Below are 24111 nucleotides of genomic sequence, written 5' to 3' on the forward strand. Positions count from 1 at the left end.
GGGGAAAAATTCAAACTGATTCCTCTTATAGTGTTTCAAAAGTGTTTATCTAGAGATTGTAAAGGGAAAAATCACTCTGTCTGCTTCTAAATGCTGTGCTAAGCAACCAATCTGATAAAATGAAGCACTCTTAGAGATGGCTTTTTATTTGTTTAAATGCTTTGAAAATGCAACTTTCTCATCCTCCAGTGTTGCTTCGATCAATGTGTATTTTTCTTCTCTTAAAGCTTTGTGTCTCAAAGTGCCCAGACAGGTTTGCAACCTACATAGACATGCAATCTTCGTACAGATATAACAAAAGTTATTGGGAGTATTACAGACAATTTTGCAAGCCTGGTTTTAATAAGCCATGGAAGGTGAGTATAGAGAGATATTACAGTCTGAGACATCAATTAATGATCACACAGTAACCTAATGTTTTTCTGGTTTCAACAGCTGTACTCATTTTCCCTGTTGTTAGTTGCAACTAAATTGTTTCTAGCACAAATCATGTGAACTCAAGTATGGCCAGGAATGGGCAGAGGGTCTCTTTTAGTGGTATATCGATTAATTAAAACACTATTTTTATGAACTATTTTAAATGTTGTCTCTGCCTTTAGCCATTTTTAGTGGCAGCAGGAGATAAGTAAAAAGTCCATAGAAATAAAAGACCCAAAACTCGATCTTGAATTTCCAGCCAACTTATAAGCCAACAGATTTTCCTCATGGTTGATCTTCAAGGCTTGGAAATGCATTCAATTTTTTTTTGTCCGCATGTCTCCTCTTTCGCCATTGTATTCTGTTTTTTCAAGAATGTTTTTTGTCTGCATTTTCCTAAAAAGAATGATTTTTTCTCCTGGGGAGCATGGCGTCATTTGTGACATTGCGGATGCGCTGGATGCTCTCCCCTTCACCCCCCTTTTTCATTTTTTGCACATGTGCTCTAGCAATGGTGTGTTGCTGCACTGTGATTTGTTGCTGCCTCACTCAGTTCCTTTTTTGAATTGGCGCCTCCACTATTTTATGAGATTCTTGCGTCTGAATGCAGGTACATATGCACGCGCCCCCCTCCAAAAAACAATTAGATCTCGTCCATCCACCATGCTATTAAATTTGCACTAAGGATGGATTGTAACCTTTAGAGTTCATTATTAAGCATACCTCTTCCATCCATCTCCGAGGAAAACAAGAAAGAAACCGGCTGTGGAAATGGGTAGAGCGGGAACAACAGCACAGAATGCTAATGACAAACAAATTGGGAATGGCCGGTGTGCCAAAGTTTCCTCCTTCACAGTCTGATTTTTTTTAAAAAAAACTTTGGGTGGTTATGTCTCCTGCGAAATACAATAAGCAACTATATGCACAAATAGGAAACAGAAATCAGGATACCGCCCAAATCATCCTCTTTTAAACACAGCAACAGGGAGGGTTATTCTAACACTCCAGTGTTCCTTTGCTAGCCTAAATGCATTAAATTAAATAAATTAAAGGCTGGGGAAAGGGTGGCGGGAGGAGAGGGGAGCAGGAAGGGAAATAGGCAATACAGTTGGTGTGGACAATGGAGCAGCAGAGTAATGAAGAGCATTTCAGACATATCTGCACCTCAAGGGAGTGTGTCTTTGACACAGAGAAAAAGGAAACATCAGTGTATTATGGGTTTTGAAAGACATAGAGATAAAACAATGGCAAAATGCTTCCAGCACCAAACAGAGGGGGAAATGTGTGGACATGAAAAAATAAAACGTTGCATGAAACGTTGCAAACCATTTGTGCGGAAACATCCTAACAGCTTATTCTTGAGCCCTGCAGCAGCTGGGGACTGCATAGCCGCAGTGCCTCCAAGGAGGTTTCACAGCCGTTGCTGGGGGGAAAGGGCCATTTTTTAACTACAAAATTTTCCCCATGGAGAAAAGCGATGCTGCACCAGCAAAAATCTGCCACAGCACTGCTGAAGTGTAAGGGGTCATTCCTGGCCTGAAAGGGGTTAGGAGTCTGCCTACCGGCAGCTCCACCCCTACAACACCTTGGGAACGCCTCCTGGGATGTCGGTGTGAGGACTTGCCCCAACAGGACATCAGCAGGAGGCTGAGCAGGTGTCTGAGGGTCGTGCTGCCGCAGCAGTCCTAGGGGGCCGGTGCAAGTGGCACTACGCCGGCATCCGTGACATTTTGCACAGCACAAGTGACACAGACTGGCATTGGGATCTGAACGCCTCTTAAGCCCATTTGGCCCCCAGGTTCAGGAATGCACTGTAAGACTCTAGTGTAGAAGCCGTTTTATTCTACATGTAGTCTTGGAATTAATTATCCCAAGCTGTGGAAGAGCTTAGGATAATACAAATATAATATCTTATTTGACATTATTTAGCAGGCATATAATTTTACAAATGGTCCAGTGTAGGAAGTTGTTTATTTCCAGAGTAGGGCTGTGAATGGGTGTTAGTCATAGGAATTAATTCTTACCTTGCAATCGCATTAACAAGTTTGAAGCAACTTGTGTATTTTTGTTAAAACTTCAAGCCTACTTTAATATTCTCACCATACTGAAAGCCCCTTACTGAGTCCTGATTGCAGCCTTAAGTTAATTATGCTAATTGTGTTAAAAGGTAATTTTCTTCTATCAGAGATGAGGGCAAACCCACCTGCTAAAGAACGCTTTGTACAAAGGCATGTCTGATGCCCGCTGTTCTGTTTTCATTGTTGGTAGGATACTGGAGAGACATGCATCAATCATATTTCTTATTAGATCCCCCACTGAGCCACCAGTGAAATCATTTCACAAATATTTTATTTTTTTAATGAGGAAAACTGGAATGTGATCTTGATTTTTTATTTTGCAATATTTAGAAATAGTATGCTTTGAAGTATTTTTAGCTTCTGTTTTTCCTTTGTTTTCCAGTCTGTGGCCCAAGTTATGCGTGATGAAGATTGTCCTTCCATGATCATTCCAAGTCGATCTTGTGAGTATTTGTGCTGCACAGACCACTCCTATAATGTGTACATTGGTACTGTGAGTCTCAGATAACTGGAAAGTTAACGTACTGATTCTTGAGACACTCTGACCTTATTCTGGATAAAAGATCAGGGTCATACTACAATTTCTAAGGCCAAGCAGGCTTGCAGAAAAATCCAAGCAAGGTCTCACGTGTATTATAAGCAATTCATCACTTAGGAATCCCCCACCCGCCCAGGTTTAATGCATGTTAACACCATGACTCAATAAAGGAAGCCACAGCCTTCAATTTGCAAGATCTGAGCAAGGCTGTCAAGGACAGGACATTTTGGAGGACTTTCATTCATAGGGTCGCCATGAGTCGGAAGCTACCTGACGGCACTTAACACACACACACACAACACCATTCCCAGGTTTTGCTTTTAAATATGACTGCACTGCCCTCAAGCTAGTGCAAGTGCCAGTGTGGCTGGTTTTCCCTTTATCTTCTCTTGCTCTCTCTGTACTTTTTGCTGTTGGTGGTTGGTGACTATAGCGATTTCAAATCACTGTGATTTGCTCTGCAAATCAGAGTTCTTGTGGAGAGGCAGATAAAAACGTAGCGGCACAATGCTGTAGCTTTTAAAATAGTGTTAATAGACTGTTAATAGTGATCATAGGGACCCCTCTGTACCAGTAGGAATGGGTAAATGTAAATAAACCCATTCCTAAATGTATGCAACTCTATGGATAAAAAATGTGCATAGAAGATTAAAACTGAATTTCAGATAGAAGAACATTTTGTGTTCACAGATGACACAAAACTTGCAGGAAGGGTGAAATATGAGGGAACATGGGCAACAATGGGTTTAAGGCCAGATAGCAGTTTATTTAAAACAGTATTTCATATATAATGCACACCACTAGCAACAATGTTGCTCAAAACAGTATTACATGACACACCTGACATTGCTGTAAGAGTCAATTCCAGATGGCTGAACCTATAAAGGAATATAAGTAGTAAGTTAGAGAGGGCTAGGTATGGAAATGTCCATCAAGGCATCTGGCAGTACGAGGGCACAGGTGATGTAGGGGAGGGGCTGTGGCTCAGTGGTAGAGCATCTGCTTGGCATGCAGAAGGTCCCAGGTTCAATCCCCGGCATCTCCAGGTAAAGGGATTAGGCAAGTAGGTGATGTGAAAGACCTGAGACCCTGGAGAGCCGCTGCCGGTCTGAGTAGACAATACTGACTTTGATGGACCGAGGGTCTGATTCAGTCTAAGGCAGCTTCATGTGTGTTCCAGAAGTATTATCGGATAAAAACGATTTTGTTACTCTGACCATGGCAAAATTTATAGGGGCAATTATTAAATATCAGAAGAATAATACTACTAAGTAAGCCATTATTTATTCCTTTATTTTCTGCTCAAAGTTATAGCTGTATGTGCAGGATAGATAGATAGATAGATAGATAGATAGATAGATAGATAGATAGATAGATAGATAGATAGATAGATAGATAGATAGATGACTAGGTAACAAGAATTAAGCAAAAGGCTTCCTTACTAGCTGTAGGCCATTTGAAAGGGCCTTTATTAGGTGTCAGAGGGTGGGTCCACACCAGATGGTTAGGGTGCAAATGCCATCAATCATATGTAGAGTTATAAAAGTAGTGATTCCAGGCAACATCAGTAACAATCCATGGCGATTAACTCTTATTTCCGATCAGTGCAGCAATTGACAGTATAATGGCATTAAAATTAATACAATTTCCCAGTGCATGGTTTCCAAGGAGAAGAATATAAGGAGGAAAGCTTACAGTTTTAACTAGAGTTAGCTGAAGTTTTGGTGTAGCCCACATGAAAAGGATTTTGCAAAAATTGCTTCCTTGAAATGGGATGCAAGTAAAGCTTGAACTGGATGTTAGACTTTTAACAAGTTGAATTCGGCACTCAAAGTGTTCCTTACAGTCACACAGGAATTGCAGGGAACTACCCTTGAAAGAGCCATAGGGGCCCAATTCTGCTAGGTATTCTGTGGGTGTGTGTGTATAAAGTGCCGTCAAGTCGCACCCTGCTTAGCTTCCAAGATCTGATAAGATCAGGCTAGCCTCGTCTATCCAGATCAGGGCTCAGTACACGTGCAGCTCCAAAACTGAACAAACAGTGTCCCTGGTCCATTTCAGCTCAGGAAAACAGCATGGAAGGGAGGCAGAAACCCCATCCTCACCCCATACTTCACTCCTGAGCAAAATCAGCTCCCTGCGGTGCTTTAAAAAGCAGTTCTCCACAGCTGCTCTGTGGCTGCAAGGAAAGAGACTCATTAAAAGTCACAGGCCCCTTTCAAACAGCTTTTGTAATCTGTTTTAGCTGCTGCTTGCTGATAGATTTTTTGTATTGACTCCCTAACAGATTTTTGTTTATCTTTTCAAACCAAGCCGCTTGTGTCCCGTTTGCAATGCAGGGCTGAGGCGGTTTTATTTGAAAACTCCTGTTTTCAGGAGTCCTTTGTGCTTCTGAATCACTGTAGTGTGGTGTTTAACATGTCTGCAGTGCTTCTGAAAGTGCCACTTTCCCCCCACCCTTTTTGCAGCACCTTCTATTTCAGCTTTTTAAAAACATTCTAACTTTTGTGCTATAGCGCCACTAGACCAATATAGCCATTTAATGCTATATTGCCAGCATTCAGATGACAACTACAAGCATTGAATGGCTATATTGTTCTAGAGCTATAGTGCAAAAGAACGTTTTTTAAAAAGCCAGAATAGAACATGCTGAAAAAAGGACAGGGGAAAAGTGGCAGTTTGATATAGGTAGAGTGCTTCAGATTTAGCTCATAAACAGATTTAAATATGGTGTCTGAAACCTCTGCCCCATGCTGCTTTACAAGGAATTATACGGGCAATGGATAACAACTGGTTTAACATGGCAAATGAAAAGGGCCATTATGTCTAGATACCATCTTAGTGGCTTTTCTACATAATAGTGGGAAGGGGAGTGGTGCTATGTTACCATGTTGTAATAACACAGATTGGTTAAGTTTTTTTGAAGAGAAAAATCATGAAAGGTTACCTCCACTGATAGTGGTGAACAGTGGATGGGGTCAGTATCATGGTCAGAAGAGGACTACCCACTGTGTGGATAGGAAAATCGAGAAGGTGATTGATTTCAATGGCATAATATTCACCATTGTTTGAGTTCTCTCTTGTACTTCCAAATGGAACTGGATACAGAAGAATGACAGAGCAGTACAATAAGTTTGTAACATGGAACCACTTAAAAGAATGCTGTGGAAACATGAAACTGTTTGAAGTTACTATAACAAAGGGATTACAGGGCAAATATCAATATTGACATGTAATCAAAATGAAATCAAGGCACATTATATATAACTGTTTCTTTTAACAGTTCTTAAGAGATGTTTTCCTGATTTCTCCACTAAAAATGGTGTTCTGACTGTGGCCAATCGAACTACTTTCCTTGATGGAAGAGGAAAAACAAGAAATGTAACTGATCTCAGGGAAGCTGCAAAGTATGTCTCTGTGTTTGTTGTTTCTGCAATTTTTGATTTGATGTATAATTTGTGTTATTTAATGCAATTCTTTTAAAGTAGTTTTCATATGGATCAGTATGTAGATTAAGTAGGATTTGTGTTTTCATTATTTTGGTTTCAGTCATTTCAGAGCAAAAGTAGGCTTTACACATAAATGCACATAACTGACTCCCCAAAGCACCTTAAGAAAGAAAGAAAGAAAGAAAGAAAGAAAGAAAGAAAGAAAGAAAGAAAGAAAGAAAGAAAGAAAGAAAGAAAGAAAGAAAGAAAGAAAGAAAGAAAGAAAGAAAGCTAGCTAGCTGTGGGAAAGGCATTTGTAGCAGATAGGACAGGAAGGGAGGAGATCCTTTCCCTGTTTATAGCTTCTTCTCCCCCACCCCCTCTCAGGTTATCTCAACAGTCTGTTGAGAACATAAACAGAGCATGATGATCAGACCAGTGGTCAGACTAGTCCAGCAGTGGCCAACAAGTTGCCCTGGAGAGCCAAACAAATAGGGGAGAGGCCAAGGCCCTCTACTGCTGCTGCCTCCCAGCATTGGTACTCAGACGTTTGCTGCCTCTGCAGATGTAGGTGTCGTGAGGCTCCTTGGGCCCTGTCGCCGGGAGGGTCTCTGGCCTGGAGGTCGTTGGGGCTGAGACAATCTCTTCCGCCTCAGACCAGTCCGAGGGGGAGTCAGAGCTCGACTCTCCCTCGGGCGTCGCCAGGTTGCCGCAGGACACACCTTGCGGGCAGCCTCTGGCTTTTATCCTCCCCGGCAGTCAGACTTCTCTGGCCTTATATACCCTCCAGGCCAGAGAAGTCTCTCCCAAGCTCCGCCCCTATCTCGCCCATATAAGTCCATATAAGGGCCGGAAGGCGTCGCCTCCCAGCCCCGAGGTGCCAGGCGAGGACCACGCCTGTTCCCTGCCCGAGCTTGCCCGTAAACCGGCTGGGGGGCGGGAAGGCCGGCTACTGGCAACGCCCCACTCGCGCCACCACCAGGGCCCCCTCCTCCCTCGGCTGGGCTTGCGGGACGGCGGCCCGCAGCTCCCTCGTCGGCTTTGGCCGGGCTGACGCGTCAGCGGCCTGCAGTGGCTTCGGCTGGGCCGGTGTGTCCGCGGCCTGCGGCTCCTGCGGCGGTGTCGGCTGGGCCTGCGGGGCGGCGGCTGGCTGCTCTTGTGGCGGCTGCGGGCGGGCTCCCTCTCCTCTGGCCGGCTCGTTGCGGCGCTGTGGAGAGAGAAAGCCCCCATGACTTACCCCCCCCCCCGGGAAGACTGGTGAGTGTAGGGGCTGAAACTCGGCCCGGGAACGGGGGTTGAGGGCCCCTCCTGGGACAGTAGGTTCCCTTCAGTCTCCATGGCTAGTAGCCATTGATGGACCTCTCTTCCATAAATCTGTCTAACCCCCCTTTCAAAACTATCTGTGTTGATGGCCATCACTGTTTCCCTTGGCAATGAATTCCACAGTTGAATGAGTAAAGAAGTATTTTGTCTGTCCTGAACTTATTTCCCAAAAATTTTCGTTGTGTGCCCTCAAGTTCTAGTATTATGGGAGAGGCAGAAATAGCTCTCCATCCACTTTATCTACCTCATGCATAATCTTATAAACCTCTATCATGCCTTTCCTTAACTGTCTTTTTTCTAGACTGAAAAGTCCCAGACTCTCCAGCCTTTCTTCATTCAAATTCAAATTCAAAAAACCTTTAATGGCATAAGTCCTTTCTTCATAGGAAAGGTGCTCCAACCCACCAACCATCCTTGTTTTGTATTTTGTACTTTTTCAAGTTTTGCAAAATCCTTTTAGAGATACAGCTACCAGAACTCCACACAGTACTCTAAATGAGGCCGCACCCCATTTGAATCTCTCACCTAATACAAGGGCTTTACAAATTAGGCTCCACCTTATACAAGGGCATTACAATCCTGCCTGCTTTATTTTCAGTCCTTTTCCTAATAATACCTGGCATGGAGTTTGCCTTTTTCAATGCTGCTGCACACTGGGTCAGTATTTTCATTGAGCTTTCCACTACAACCTCAAGATCTCTTCGAATCTCAGTCAGTTCAGACCCCATCAGTGTTTATGTAAAAACTGGTTTTTTTATTCCGCCATGCATTACCGTACATTTACCCATGCTGAACTTTATTTGCCACATTCTTGCCCACTCACTCAATTTAGAGTGATCTTTCTGTAGCTCTTGACAATCCACCTTGGTTTTCATCATCCTGAATGTGAGGATCCCCCCTGTCTGCCACCATCCCCTGGCCCTCAGCCATTGAACTGCTTTCACTCCTTGGGGTCTCCCCACACCTCAGAATAGGAATGGGGGAAGGGTTGCCTGGGTCATTGGCCTCTTCTGGGCAATACAATGCTCCCTCTCTCCTCCCTGGCCTGGTTATGGAGCCACCATATATTCTTCCTCCCTTCCAATCAGCCCCTCCCCCTGGCTGCACCCCTATAGCCTGAGCCATTATGTGGGCCAAGGGTTGGAGCACCACTCCCCCTGTCTTCTGTACCATCCTTGTTGGCCAGTCCCCTTTTTCTCACTGGCCAGTTCCTGGGAGGCTTTCAGTGAGGCATGGCTCCACCCAGGTTCTTGCATTGCTGGGTCCCAAATGTGTTCCACCCAGGCAGTCACAGTTGGGCTTCTGCTTACTGTTGGGGCAATATTGGGGAAATCCTTGACTTAGCCGTAGTCAAGGATGGGCCAGGCACTGAACAAATTAAATAGCACCAGTCCCAATACCCATCCTTATTGAACCCCACTACTCAGTTTCCTCCATTGTGATAACTGCCTATTCATTCACTCTGTTTCCTGTCATTTAACCAGCTTTTAATCCATAAGAGGTCCCTTTCTCATCTCCCATAACTGCTAAACTGAGGTCAAAACTGCCTGTCCCTCAGATTCTACTCTGCTTTTACATTTTTGTAGCCATTTTGGCTACACTTCTACCTCAGAATGTTTCTTCTTTTAACTTCTGACAGAAGTTTTTCATGAGAGAGTTTCCCACTACCGAGGAACTCCCAATAAAATGAAGTTCTTAATTGTAAAAAAAACCCCTTAATTTTCTATCAGGATCTTCTATCTGTGTGGTGATTTTTTTTTACCCATTTCACCCCTTGTTCTGTCAGTCAGGACCAAATCCCACTGTTACCACCATTTTTATTGTGGCAGCTGTGGGGAGGAGAGAGGGAAGACCCTGAGGCAACTGCCAACTGGTTTCAAGAATGACCAGTTCTCCACTCTGGTCTCTCCTGTTGACTCTTTAAACCCCAGCTGCCCACAAGGAAGTAAAAGGGGGGACACAAGCTTTGATTAAAAGGCTGGTAGTGTGTAAACTCTGTGCTCCCTAAAGGTCTCTTATTTCGGAATTTGCTAGACCAAGGCTGCAATTATTTATGAGGTAATTAGAAGTCACTTTTTCATAGGTATTTGACTAGACAGACAAGACACAGAGATGAATGACAAAGGTTTATTTAACAGAAAATAATGCATTTAACAGAGTAAGGATCTTGTGTGGAAATGTGTAACCACTTTATAGCTGAACCTCAAAGTAAGTAAACACTGAGGGGAGATTTGATCCCCCATTCTTCAGACAGGTTACCTCAGCAGGTTCAACGTAAACTAACACTTTTCCCTTTTTGCTTTTAAAGTGGCATCAATAATGTTCTTGATGCAAGATCAGTTGGAATGAAAATTTTCGAAGACTATGCCAGTTCTTGGTATTGGATTTTAATGTAAGTTCTTATTCAGAAGGAAGTTCTTATTCATATGTGAAGTTGCAATGATCTCAGACACAAGACATAATGGGCTGTTTCTCCACCTCATCCCCAACCCAGCTAAGCATATGGCTGGCACAACACCACGAGATAAAAAATAAGGCCAAGGCCAATGGTGCAAAATAAGGTGCTCAGTTAAAATTTCCATCTCAGTGAAACACATGGAGAATGTTGGGAATTTTAACTGAGTAACAAACAATATTTTTAACATATTTTGCACCATTAGACTTGACCTTATTTTTTTAATCTACTGTGACTGGTTCAGCCCTTTTATTTCTCCTTGACACCTCACCAAGACATGCATCCTGGTAATTTACTATGGTTCTCATGCATGATTTGTGTAGTACACAGAATAAGGGAGAATAAGGAGAAATAATGGAGACTGGATGGAATTCCAAAGTAACATTTTAGGAGATGGGGAGCATGCCAACTACTGAAAGCAGAGTTTGTCTCCACAACAGTGCCTTAAGGATACAGCCTCCTGTTCCTATTAACCCTGTACGTAGGTACTGAACCACTGTTTTTACATTTGTATATAAGAACTTCAGTCTTTAACAACACATAGAGGCTAAAGTAATTCTGACAGATGGGTAAAACATTGAGGCTCTACTTTTGTAAGGAAAAATGTTTTTCTAAGAAAACTTTATTTTCAGATTAAATGGGGAAATTAGAGGTGGAATGAGGACTAACTACTGGTTTATTTTAAACCTCTGTATCTTTGTTTTCCAGCGGTCTGTTTATTGCAATGGTTGTCAGCTTGCTCTTCCTTGTTCTTCTGAGATTCACAGCAGGAGTACTGTTTTGGATTTTCATCTTTGGAGTGATTGCGATTATAGGATATGGTAAGTGGTGCAGAGTGATCAGCTGCAGTACTGCAGTCCAAGCTCTGCTCACGACCTGAGTTCGATAGCAGCAGAAGTTGGTTTCAGGTAGCCGGCTCAAGGTTGACTCAGCCTTCCATCCTTCCGAGGTCGGTAAAATGAGTACCCAGCTTGCTGGGGGTAAAGGGAAGATGATTGGGCAAGGCACTGGCAAACCACCCTGTAAACAAAGTCTGCCTAGTCAACGTCGGGATATGACGTCACCCCATTGGTCAGGAATGACCCGGTGCTTGCACAGGGGACCTTTACTTTTTTAAGTGTCATAAATTGGTTTGTTGTACCAATCTGTGAAGCCTTAGTTTACTTGGTTAATTTATACAAGGAAAAATGTGATTCGTAACAACGCTGGTAATTAATTAAGAAGCTTGTAATGCTCACACCCCGTATATATATTAACATGTTTCTACTGAGCCATATCCAGCATTGAGATATATTTATAAAATTTTCTTCCCTGAGTTCTTTTTTTTTTCTTTCTTACCTCAATGGGCTACAGGAATCTTTTCAAGGTCCACAGAGTGTGAGCAGATTTTGGTCTAGTTGAAGTGCAGGCCTGCCAATAGTATGGGACATGTCTGTGTTTTCTGCACCCAACAGGACAGCAGCTTACTTTTTGCCGGTTAACATGCCAACAAGAAGAAGAATGGTGCAACGGCTTCCATTCAACCATCTATGGGGTTCTCAGTGGGCTTCGGGATGACTTCATCCTGTTATACTTGCTGTGTAGCTCTGGCTCTTGAAGTGATTTATCACCATCTGGCTTTTGTTAGGGATTGTCACTGGTTGCTGGTTTAAACAACCTTTTATTTTTTTATTCATGTGGTTTTATAAGCTGGCAGGTTCATCATAATTTCTCCACTTGTGTTAAACTAAAAATTCATGTTATGATTGTTGTGGATGAGAGGCAGGTGGGCAAGAGATGCTGTGACAGTTATGGTGATGGAAGAGTACACTGGCATCCTGTGATGGGGAGAATATGGGAAAGGCGCTGTTTTCCGGATAGAGAGCACCAATTACCACCGAAAGGAACAACAGTGCTTGCTCTTTGATATGTTTACACCTCTTGATTGGAAGGTTCAGGTTCTGGTGGGCTAGAGCCTCAGAACTGGGCACCCAGATTGGCCAAGCCTGGAGTCCATGTGGGGAGGGGTCTGAAAAGGGAGCTGTTCCTTTGTTTGGGACTCGCTCTGTTTTGTGTTGCTGAGAGCATCATGTGGCTGTGTGCATTTACAGTGAAGGATGACTGAGGGAATGATGCTAAAGATGTTTTCAGGTGTGCCTGTGAAGGGGGGCATCATGCAACCAGCAAAGACCACATATTCCATTGATTGTAAGTACCTAGCTAGTAACTTTTCCTTTCTTTTACTAGGTGTTCCTAGAGACTGTCTTGTAGTTACCCTGAGTTTGTTTAACCAAGAGAGTCTGCACACTTCCTTACCTAGCCGCTTTGGCTACTCAGTATGCTAAAGAAATACACCCCTGTGGCATCGGCCTCAGGAGACACCACAAGAGAGGGAGAGGGGGTGATCTTACCCAGGGTGGTGGTGGCTATCAGAAAAAGGAGGACAAGAAAAAACTTTCTACCCCAGCTTCCTGACTAGGCTGTGAGCTGTCTGGTGGAGTCTGGGGAGAAGATACCCTCACACTGATGGGGTGGTTAAGTAGTCCTGCGACTCCTGCCACAGGGTGGGACTTTCTCACCACATGGTGACAGCAGCAGTCTTCACCACAATGATATATAAAAGTAAGGTTACAGGCTCTTCAGAAATACTCATAACCTCTTCAGGTGTGATGGCGTTTTCTCATGTAGGAAAAATAATCCAAACATGCATATCTATTACTACACCTGCACATATGTTGGGATGGTGCAGTTGGCTGCAGCTTCGTGGTTCATATACAATTCATTGTAAAAGAGGTACATGTACAGTCATCATATAAGCTAACCTCCCTAAGGTTTGCATGTTCTTTCCTAACTGCTACCAGTATAGGAAATTTATGTCTGAGTGCCCTTTCCGGTGAAATTAGCTGGGATTTTTTTTTTTTTTACTTTCCATTGAGACTGAAGGAACTTTCATAAATAGGACAGGATGCTGGTTGGCATGAGGTGCATATTGTCAAAATTTACATGTGGAAGTGTCTGTGGATCAAATTTGATTTTTCCCTTGAATTGACAGATCACTGTATTTGGGGCTGGGAAGCAGTTATGCTCAGATTAGATTGGTGTTTGGTTGGGTTGCTTTCCTTTGTGGTTTGTAGCTTGCCTCTTGTTCTTGACTGGAATCAAGTACCCTCTTGCAAAGTGCCTTCTATCTGTCTTGGATGAGTACAGGAGAAAGCTGTTTCATCTTAGGCAGGGATTACATTTATGGAGATGGACCAGTGTTTGTGGAGATGGTTGGGCTAGAAAACCCTCATTTCCCCTGAACCTGTATGTTTGCGCATTGGGCCAGGAAGATAAGAAATCCCCCTGATGTGCAAGCACTTGACTATTCTGGTGGGCCTCTGCAGTCAGGAAACAGATTGGCTGGGACCTTCTGCACATGTGCGTGTGGGGCAGGGGAAGAATTGAAAGGAGCTGTTTTTCCTTTGTGTGTGTGTGTGTGTGTGTGTGTGTTTGTGTCTGTGAGAGAGCAGATCCTCTTTACACATTCACTCATTTGTATTTTCCAGGTGGGAGGGAAGAGCAGGTGTCTTTTGTGGAACTCCCTGCCCCAGGATGTGGTGATGGCTGCCAATTTGGGAGGCTTTAAGAGGGGAGTGGACATGTTCGTGGAGGAGAGGGCTATTCATGGCTTCTAGTTAAAATGGATACTAGTCATGATGCATACCTATTCTCTCCAGGATCAGAGGAGCATGCCTGTTATATTAGGTGCTTTGGAACACAGGCATGCTGCTGCAGTTGTCTTGTTTGTGAGCTTCCTAGAGGCACCTGGTTGACCACTGTGTGAATAGACTGCTGGACTTGATGGACCTTGGTCTGATCCAGCATGGCTTTTCTTATGTTCTTATGTCAGGTACTGTAGTTTCCAAATTAGGTTAGAAATCGTTCTCTGTTTTCATTTTTCTTTATATTTTTTGCATCATATTTTTTGTATAACCTGTAGAGATATTGAGAGTAGAATAAAGCTGGTACTTGTTTAAGAGATAAAGAGACTGCCTGGATTCCTGCCTGTAAGCCTTGCCTGTGTAGCGTTACCAAACAGCCCTGTTTGCTGCTTCTTCTGGCATCAAACTGGAAAGGGGGGTAAAAACCAAGAGATGGTGGCAGTGACTGGTGGGAAATGCCCTGCAAAGCTCTTGAGGGAGAATTGAGCAACAATGAGGAATCCCTATTGAGGAGACTGGGTTTTCCTTGGTAAAAAGATTCCCTCGGCGTCTGAGCAGGGGTGAGTCTCACTTGCCTGCTTATGGGCTGGTTGCACAAGTTGGGACTAAGAGCAACCTAGAAGATCTGGGGTGGGAAACATTACATTATCTTTTTTTGGATTACTTGTCTGTACTGCATTGGAAAGAGGTACAGCTGATCAATGGATGGTCCTTTCATTCAGTAAGGAGTGATTTAGATGGCTCCTGTTCCTGTACAATTCTGATCTGTGACTTTTCCCTTCCAAAAAAGGTATCTGGCATTGCTATTGGGAATATCACCGTCTTCATGGCATACCTGGCTCTGACCTCACCATCTATGATATTGGATTCCAGACAGACTTCAGAGTGTATCTGCAACTGAGGCAAACATGGTTAGCATTTAGTAAGTGAATTTTATGAGAAGCCCATGTTTTGAGAACCATTTTATATTTATCTAATTAAACATTCTGTATCCTCTAGTGCAGTAGTTCCCAAAGTGGGCAGTACCACCCTCTGGGGGGCAGTGGAATTACCTAGGGGGGCACTAAGAGGTAAGGGGGCAGCAGGGTGTTCTAGAGGTGGGGCCCTTCAACTGTGTTCTTGGATAGGGTAGGTGGCGCTGGGGTTGAGTTTGTGGCAACCACTCTTCTAGCTGGTACAGAGATGAGAATTAAGGCGTACTGCATTTTTGTTAGTGTTCTTGCCCTAATAAGCTTTATAGAGATTATGCTGATGATGGAGGACCACTTCAAATATTAAGACTTTCCTACAAATCACGTGCCCGATTTACATGGCCCAGGCTAGTCTGATCTCATCAGATCTTGGAAGCTAAGCAGGGTCGGCCCTGGTTATTATTTGGATGGGAGACCACTAAGGAAAACCAGGGTCGCTATGCAAAAGAAAGCAATGGCAAACCAACCTCTGTTAGTCTCTTGCTTTGAAAATCCTACAGGGTCACCATACGTTGGCTGCTACTTGAGAGCACTTTACATACACACAAATTAAGCATTTCAATGTAGGAAATGGTAAGTCAGCTCTATGCATGTGGCAGTGTAGTGGCCATAGGGTTGGAAGCTGCAGCCAACCAGGCCTTTCAAGTAAGTACAGAGGAAATTCTATGTAGGAAATGTGTAATTTTTCAGATGACCCTAAAGGGCATCATGAGATATGTACTGGGAATTCTATTTCAGAGCTCTCAGCAGTTTTGTAAACATAATATTCAGATGCATGAGGCTAGATTTCAATCGGGAGACAGGGGAGTAAGGATTCCTTCATATCATTTTCCCATTGTGAAATCACCAAAGGTAGCCACTATTGGCCCTATTTGGCTTTCCATATATCTGAAAATTTTAAGATGCACTTAACACACAACTCTCAGTGCACATCTGGTAAGACCCTGAAAGAGAGATAAGCTGGACTTAATTTGAGTCTTTTTCTAGTATTAAGAGTCTGGACTGAATAAGAAAGCTGAAGATGTGTGTTGGGCACATTCTTCACCACTAAGTAACCACAATCTGTTCCCACAGCCTGGTATTAGGAAGCAAAGGGTAGAGTTTTGGTCAGTTTTGAGTTTCAGAAATTATAAATTTTATAATTTATCAAATATTATATAAATTTATATAATTTTTGAATTATTTTATAAATTAAGAAGAAGAAAATGAAGAGTTGGTTTTTATTTGCCGACTTTCTCTACCACTTAAGGAAGAATCAAACCGGCTTACAATCACCTTCCCTTCCCCTCCCCACAACAGACACCCTGTGAGGTAGGTGGGGTTGAGAAAATGTGACCAGCCCAAGGTCACCCAGCTGACTTCGTGTGTAGGAGTGGGGAAACTAACCTGGTTCACCAGATTAGCTTCTGCCGCTTGTGTGGAGGAGTGGGGAATTAAACGCTGTTCTCCAGATCAGAGTCCACCGCTCCAAACCACTGCTCTTAACCACTACACCACGCTGGAGTTGACTTTAGATTCATAACTGAATCTTTTAGATCTGGCAATAGATCTGGCAATATTTAAAACTTTTCTTAGACGGTGGGAAAGGGTTTTGTTCTGCTTTTTCCACCAGAAAAAATATAACTCAATTGAAAACAATTGAAAATATAATTGAAAAATTCTTCACATTTTGCTTTTTATTTCTCTCTCTTCAAAACATGCCATGTTTTATACTTTAAGTACAAAGTTAGAAGGTTACAATTTATGTTATGATTTCTTAAATCTTTATAAAAACCTCAAATCATACAACTTTCAGTTAAAATATAAGCATTACTCTTGGGTGGGGGAGGGCTGTTTGTTTCTGAAGCAAAATGAAGAAATTTCCATGAGGAAGCAGTTTGCATAAAGCATTTTCCCCAGGATTACTTCCCCCAATGTGCAATGTTCTGCTTTTCTACTTTATTCTGTCATTAGGCTTGCCAGATCCCCCCCTCTCCTCTGGAGGGAGGCTTTTGGGGCAGAGCTGAGGGAATTGTGCGTGTGCACGTCACTTCCGGTTTACTGTCGGAAGTGCCGCATCACGAGGGGCCTTTTACCACTCAAACACCCAGTTTGAGTGGTATAAGGCCCCTCGCGATGCTGCACTTACGGGTGTAAACCGGAAGTGTCGTGCTGCAGTATGTAGATGCGCGTGCACGTGTGCCTGCCAACCCTCAGCTGGTCAGATGGCAGGGGTTTGCCCACCACCACCGGGCACCTGGCAACCCTATCTTTCACGGATCTGGTTACCAATGCATCAAACTATGTTCAGTCCTTGATTATCCAGGGTGAAGACTATATGATTTTGGATTCATAGAGCCGCTACCTATTATTTCAGTGTGAAATTGTTTATTGCAAATTCAGAATACTTCCTCTAGAAGAGTTCTAGAAGCTGAGTGAACTAGAGGGACCTCCTGTAGCCATTAAAGGGGGTGGAACCAGTGTAAACAGAGGCCTGAACATGTAGACACACGGGTAAGAATTTAGTGATAAACTGATCAGAACTTTTTCAGTTACTAGGGCCATTTATCAATGAACACAGCATTAAAATGATTTGTTATAAAATCGTATTTCCAGTTTCCTACCTCCTGTTTCCACAGGACATTAAACTCAACTCTGACCTCAGCCTGCTTTTAGTGTCAAATAACGCTCTTGATTGCCCCAGAATTATTTTTGAGTGACACAGGCATAATGGAGGTCAGAGTCAGACACTTCTTTTACGACATCATTCCCATTTATCTTCTTCAGATACCATAACTAAAAATAGCTGCAAAAGGCAACCACTGGCTAATGATTATTTAATCATAAAGAGACATTTCTTCAAATGAAACACATTAAGCCTAAATGACATTTAAAAAAAAGCACTGCATTTAATTGCTTTGTTTTAAGACAAATGATTCTCTTTGCAAACTCTTACATGCTGTAATGCTCTGCAAGTATCAGCTTTGTAAATTACACACAATAGCATAATCATACAGAGGAGGTGCATATTCTGTTGGCAGCCTATTCTCCCAAGGGCTTATGAAATGAGAACTACATCCAGACAAGTGGTGAATACGTATCCTCATTGTAGTCTTTAGATTAGGTTGTATTTGGTGAGAGACTGTGAAGGGCAGCACTGAAGGCAGTAACTTACAGAGGTGACATGCTGGCTTGATATATGTGTGATGCATTAAATGTTCTTTCTTTCAGTGATATTACTTTGCGTAGTGGAAGTTGTCATTATACTGATGTTAATATTTCTGAGAAATCGAATCCGGATAGCTATTGCACTTTTGAAGGAAGGTAGTAGGTAAGTATTTAAAAACAAAAAACTCCTCTACACTAATATTGGGCTGTCATGTTTGCATGATTTTGGATAGATTTTATGTTCTTAAACACACTATAGTTCTGTTTGATATGTTTAACTGAGGTAAACAAGCCCTTCCCTTCCAGCATGCATATATTCTCCAATGTGAAATGGTCCTCTGCATTAACATTAATCTAGTAGGTACTTAGGTCCGCACCAAGTGTATTTTAGGAGTTCCATGTTCATAACTTCCAGCATTTTTCTTTTTTAAAAAAACTTAATTCTCAGGTATGCTGGAGGCCCTTGGGTCAGTTTCAGGTTGGGGAAATAGTGTGGAGGGAAGGCCAGTATATTTTGACTATGCTGTAATTTCTAGATAGTTTTCAATGGCAGCCTCAAAACAGACCAATGTAATAGTCAGCTGGTTTATTAGTGTATGAGTGATGATGAGAAGGAATCCTTGAGATGGAATATGTTATTATATGTAACTGGTAGAAGGTACTGCAAGAATTAAATCATGTCATCCAGAATTAAATCATGTCATCCAGACTGTTGCAATGCACTCTGTGTCCCACCAATCAAAGGAGCACATCTGGCACACGAGAAAGGGCCTTTTTGGTGGCAGTCCCACAATTATGGAACAGCCTCCTCAGGGAGGTGTGCCTGGCCATGTCCGTCTTCAGGAGGTAGTTAAAGACAGTTTTATTTAGCACTACATTTGACTGATTTAGTTTTTATTTGTTGGCAGTCCTAATTTTAAAATTTAGTTTTAAAATTGTGACTTTTTGCAGGTTGTTATAATTGTAGTTTTATTGATATTGTTGTATTGTATTTTTTACAATAGTTTTAGTTACGTTGTAAGCCTCCTTGAGTTCCACAAGGGAGAAAGGCAGCCAAGAAATGTTTTGAATAAATAGATAAATAACAAGGAGTTACCTGACTTCTTTATTTTATTCATATCCTGTTTTTCTCCTTAATTGGGACCCAAAGCAACTTATCATGTTGCCTAACCTCCTCCACTATACCTTTATAACAACAGCCTTGTGAGGTCAGTTAGACTGAAAGATTGTGATGGGCCCAAAGTAACCTGACAAGCTTCCATGGCACAGCAGGAATTCAAGCCCCATTGTCCCAGGTGTTTACCGTAGTAGATCAAGTTGGCCATCATTCACAGCTACCTTAAGTTTGTATATTTTCAGGTCTTCATCTGTTATCAAGCCCATTATGACTGTCCTTTAATACTGATGCTTTTGGATCAGGCAAAAATGAAAATAGAAAATAGCACTGGGTGTCTTAATACCCTAGTCCAATCTTTTAGACAGTCTCATCCATTGGTTTCATACTAGTATATCTGATTCTTAACATGGTCATAACTGTGGATACTTATATCCAGAGATTGGAACTATGAACAGGCAAGACAGTTCGTTCTACAAATATGAAAAATTACATTGGGGGTTAACCCCCTCAAAAATAATAGAAGCAGTGCTTGTACCTTTAAGAAATGAATTCCCTCTGCAGTGGCCATTGTGGGGGTTGTAAAGAAACCAAAACAGTACTACCATCCTTCAAATGGTTTCTGTCAGTAAAAAGTAGAGGGAGGGGACCAGGTCCTTTCCAGAGCTGTTGTGGCCTTTGAGGGAGGACTCATTGGAGCCACGACTAGCAGGAAACTAGTCAACTTGATATCATGAGACTTGCTTGACTCATCCAGAACAGGCTGCTTGCTACTATTCAACAGCAGCCACCCCATGAAAGCCAGTGTGCTGTAGTGGTTGGAGTTTCAGACTAGGATCTGGGAGTCCCAGGCTGGAATCATCACTGTGCCATGGAATTTCATTTGGTGACCTTGGGCCAGTTACACAAACTCACAAGGATGTTGTGAAAATAAGATGGAAGAGAGGAGAATGATTAAATCTGCTTTAGACACACATTCTGGACAAAGGTGGTATATAAATGAAATAAAGGGCATTATCGCACCATGTCTGGGAAACATGTGGAAAACACCTAAAGATCGTGCTCGAGGCGATTTGCTATTTCCCCTCCGCACTTCTGCCCGTTCTAACATCTCTGAGACGTCTGAAACCTTAGCCTTCCGAGCACACCTCCAATGAAACAGCGCTCCCAAGAGATAAAGGGGCGTGGAGGAGCACCGCCTAATCGTGATGTCGCTTGAGTTCCCCTCCACCCCCCCTCTCGTCATGTCAGTGCGCCTGCGCGGTATCGTCAGTGCATCCGGACATAGAGCAATGGGCTCACGGCAGGGAAACGCTAATCACAACCAATGCAGGCATTCCCCCCCCCCAATAAACCAAAATGAGCCTTTCTTTGCACAGAGCTAATCACAGAGCTGCCGTCTTTGTGGGCGTTGGTGCAACGATGTTGCATTTTATCGCTGGGACGAGCGGGAGAAAGACAGCAACAGGGGAGAGCCCTGACTTGTGTGTGTGTGTGTGTGCGCGCGCGTGTGCGCGCATGCACACATACGGGCGGGCGCTCTCTCTATTCCTCAGTCTCTCTGTGCTGTCCCCCCTCCCCCCTCTGCTGCTTGCAGCAATTTTGCTGTTTTTCCAGCCCTCGCCCTCTGCACAAGCACTTATGGAGGGGGGGGGGATTTAGTAGCAGTAATGATTGGTGGATGCGGAGGGGAGGGGGAAGGTGGTGGTGGGAGAAAGGCTTTTCATTGGGTGTTGTGAAAAGAGGGGAGGAGAACAGAATAGCGTTTGTAATTGAACGCACCCCTTGGCTTGCCGGTTTAGAAACGACATAACAAAATACATGGTGGTATAGGCGTTTTCGGAAAAAACAGATGTCTGCTGCTTCCAAAGCATTTCCAAGCTGAAACAGGAGGTCTGTGGTGCGTGGGGGAAAGAATGTAACGTTTTAAAAGGGTTTGAGAGACGTTTCCCAGACTGGGTGTGATAAGCCTCAAAGAATAAATGTAGCTGAAGATGGGGCAGATAAGAGATAAGACTGGCTGGTGGGAGGAAGCAGGGAAATGTTGCAAGGTTGAGGGAAAATAAATAGTGTGGAGAGGGTGTTACAGGGGAAAGTTAGTTATCCATTGCAAGTCCTTGCTGGTTACCCACTGAGCAACTGGGCCATAGTGTTCCCAGGTAGAGGCTGCTGGGGAAGGGAAAACTGAAGGCAAGTATACATAGTAGGTTGGCTGGTGCTTAGGAAGGAAAAGCTATGGTGGCTTTCTGAAGAAGAGGAAAAAGTAGGAGAGTGTGAAATGAGATCCCCACCACAAGTCCTTGTGTAATTTCTATTTAATTCAAAGATGGATATCAAATTTTAAAAATTTCAATTAATCACTGAGGGAGTTCATGTCTTTTGACAGTGAGATCCCACCTTGTGACAATGAAAATAACAATAAATAAACTTCAAATATCTTCTTTCTTTTTTTCATAAAGACACAGTATATGGAACATCAATTAAGCATGTATGACAGTTATTGACATAACAGTTCAGGCCTGTTGTGCTCAAACAGACCAGGGTCTCAGTCTTTTCTGACTTCCGTCTAGTCAGTTACTTAAAGATGAATCAACTTGCAGCTCTGCTCTGCATTGGTGTGTCATCTGTTCTTTCTTTTCAGGAGTTTCTTATAGCCCTATAATAATGTGTAGTTTTATAGAAAAGCTGGAGTCCTTCTGAGGTAAGCTACCTGCAGCTTCAGTCCCTCAATCACTCTGGGAAGATTAGGCCTTTTTTCCCTTATATGTATTAGCCCAACTCTAGCTCCCCTAGTGGACTCAGGGTTACACTTGCAGGTCAGTCTATTTCATTCTTATTTATTTATTGTATTCAATGTATACTCCACTCTATTTCCCAGCCAGGGTCAGGCACAGAGCAGCTACATTCTCCACATGGTTCCATCTGTGGATACCTAAATCCAGAAACTGGAGCCATGCACAGACAAGAGACACAAACCTGAGAAAAGCTCCAGGTTTGCAGAAAAATCTGAAGTCTATAAAAACAAATCTTTTGAGGGTTAACCCTCCCCCCCAATAATAGAAGCAGTAGCTGTACCATTAAGAAACAAATGCACTTTGAGATATCAATGGCCAGATGGCCAATATTGCCAGCCTTCAAACCTTGGTTTCCCAAAAAAAGGAGGGTGAGGGTCCAGGCTATTTTGGCCTCTCAGTCCATCATGTTGAATTTCCTTCCCATCTGCCCTGAAAAGGAGGAATCATTGGGGGCCAGCAGCAACCACCAGGCAACTTGCACAGCTCACCCAGGTATAGCTATGGCCTGATGCCACACAACTTACCTGAGCCCAGTGGCCACTTCCCCACAACTTGAGTGACTTGGAAAGGCTCAGAAGTGGTCACCACACAACTCACTTGCAACCGCACAACTTTTGCAACTTTTCCAGACTTTTCCCAGGGAGAGGCTGCCATGGGGAAGGAAGGGAAACTGTCAGTCTGGTGTGGTGGTTAGAGAGTCAGATGAGGATCTGGAAGATCCAGGTTCAAATCTGCCAGGGAAGCTTCTGGGTGACCTTGGGCCAATCAGCCTAATCTACCTCACAGAGTTCTTGTAAGAATAATCGGAGGAGAGGAAAAGGATAAGCTTCTTTGGGTCTCCATTAGAATGAAAGGTGGGGTATAATGAAGTAAAATGGTAATAAATAAAGCTGAGCACTGTGGTGGCAGATAAAAGAAAGGTTGTTTGGTGAGTGGGACAGTGCTGGGACAGAAATCAGTACATGGTACTTTTTCATTTTATAGAGGTTGTTGTTAGCTGTTCTACTAGATTTAGTGTCACTTCCAGTGATACTGTTACTATAAATGACCACAGATATTGTGCTCCAGTGGCAGCCTGAGCATGAGTAACCAAGCATAAAGATTTCTTGCATTTATTGTCATAAACACCATTACACTCCTAACAGCTTCATCTTACAGTGCTGGAATATGAATATGAGCCTTTCCTTTTTTCTTTTCTTTTTTTACTTTCCTTGTAGTTCACATCTATCTTTTCCCCTCAAGCTAGCTACTACAATCAACATATGGGGATCCTTGTGAAATAAAAAGAGCTCTGCAATTTAAATATGTAACAGTCTATTTTTATTAAAGCAATAAACATGGAGATTAGCATTATTTGTTGCGGCATTAGGCTGTGCTCTATAATTTTTCTCTTTTCATCACAATACAGAACAACTTTATATTATAAGATGTCTGTATTGAAATACGTGACAAACAGAAACCCATCTGAAACTTGATAAATTTCCTAGTAGGAGGTAATAATGCCCTATAGTTCTGCAGCTACAATCAAAGGTCATTTGAGGGTGACACTTTCCGATATTTATGCATAATGCATGAAAAGAAATGCTGCACATAATTATTATAAATGCAGCAGACTGTACCCCATAGTCAGAATCTTGAGAAATAAGTTGCTAATGACTGAGAGCAAAATGATTTTTTCCAGCTCAGTATAACTGTTTTTTCAATAAAATGACAATTTATATTAGCAGTAAAGCACTTGCAATCTACTGCTGGAACAGTTAACAAGCAGTGTGTTAGAGTAAACTGTCTGCGATTTCACTATCAACCAACAGGCCTATCATTAATGCCTGAAAACCATGGATTTGTGGTGATTATTTTTTAAGTAGCATAAGGTGCTACTTTTCTTCAATGACTCATAAGTTATTCAAGAGGCCTGTAGCGTGAGACATGAATTGCCCATGTGGAACTCTTACAATTTGATCTGTTTGCTATCATGCAGTGCTTAATTTCAACCAGAGCTCAGCAATGGACCTTGTAAACTAATGATGAGATAGAAAAGTGTATGCAGAATGCAGTTCTCTTGTTTCTAAAGGCCTTGCAGAAATGTTATGTCTTTTCCTTTTCAGAAAGTATCACCATGTATGGAAAAAAATGTGACATTCAGTTATAGAAAGTGGTGGGTG

General features: G+C 42.7%; 1 protein-coding gene across 1 annotated transcript in view; it reads left to right on the forward strand.

The window, feature by feature from the left end:
• The window catches only part of SLC44A5 (solute carrier family 44 member 5), a 198255-nt gene that overhangs the window by 157549 nt on the left and 16595 nt on the right, over window positions 1-24111 (forward strand). The window contains exons 6-12 of the mRNA XM_056844755.1: window positions 228-356; window positions 2878-2938; window positions 6317-6440; window positions 10093-10176; window positions 10948-11060; window positions 14713-14844; window positions 18104-18203. Of these exons, the coding sequence (XP_056700733.1) occupies window positions 228-356; window positions 2878-2938; window positions 6317-6440; window positions 10093-10176; window positions 10948-11060; window positions 14713-14844; window positions 18104-18203 (743 nt within the window). The remainder of the gene's footprint in view (window positions 1-227; window positions 357-2877; window positions 2939-6316; window positions 6441-10092; window positions 10177-10947; window positions 11061-14712; window positions 14845-18103; window positions 18204-24111) is intronic.

Source organism: Euleptes europaea, chromosome 2 (assembly GCF_029931775.1).
Source record: "Euleptes europaea isolate rEulEur1 chromosome 2, rEulEur1.hap1, whole genome shotgun sequence".
NCBI lineage: Eukaryota > Metazoa > Chordata > Lepidosauria > Squamata > Sphaerodactylidae > Euleptes > Euleptes europaea.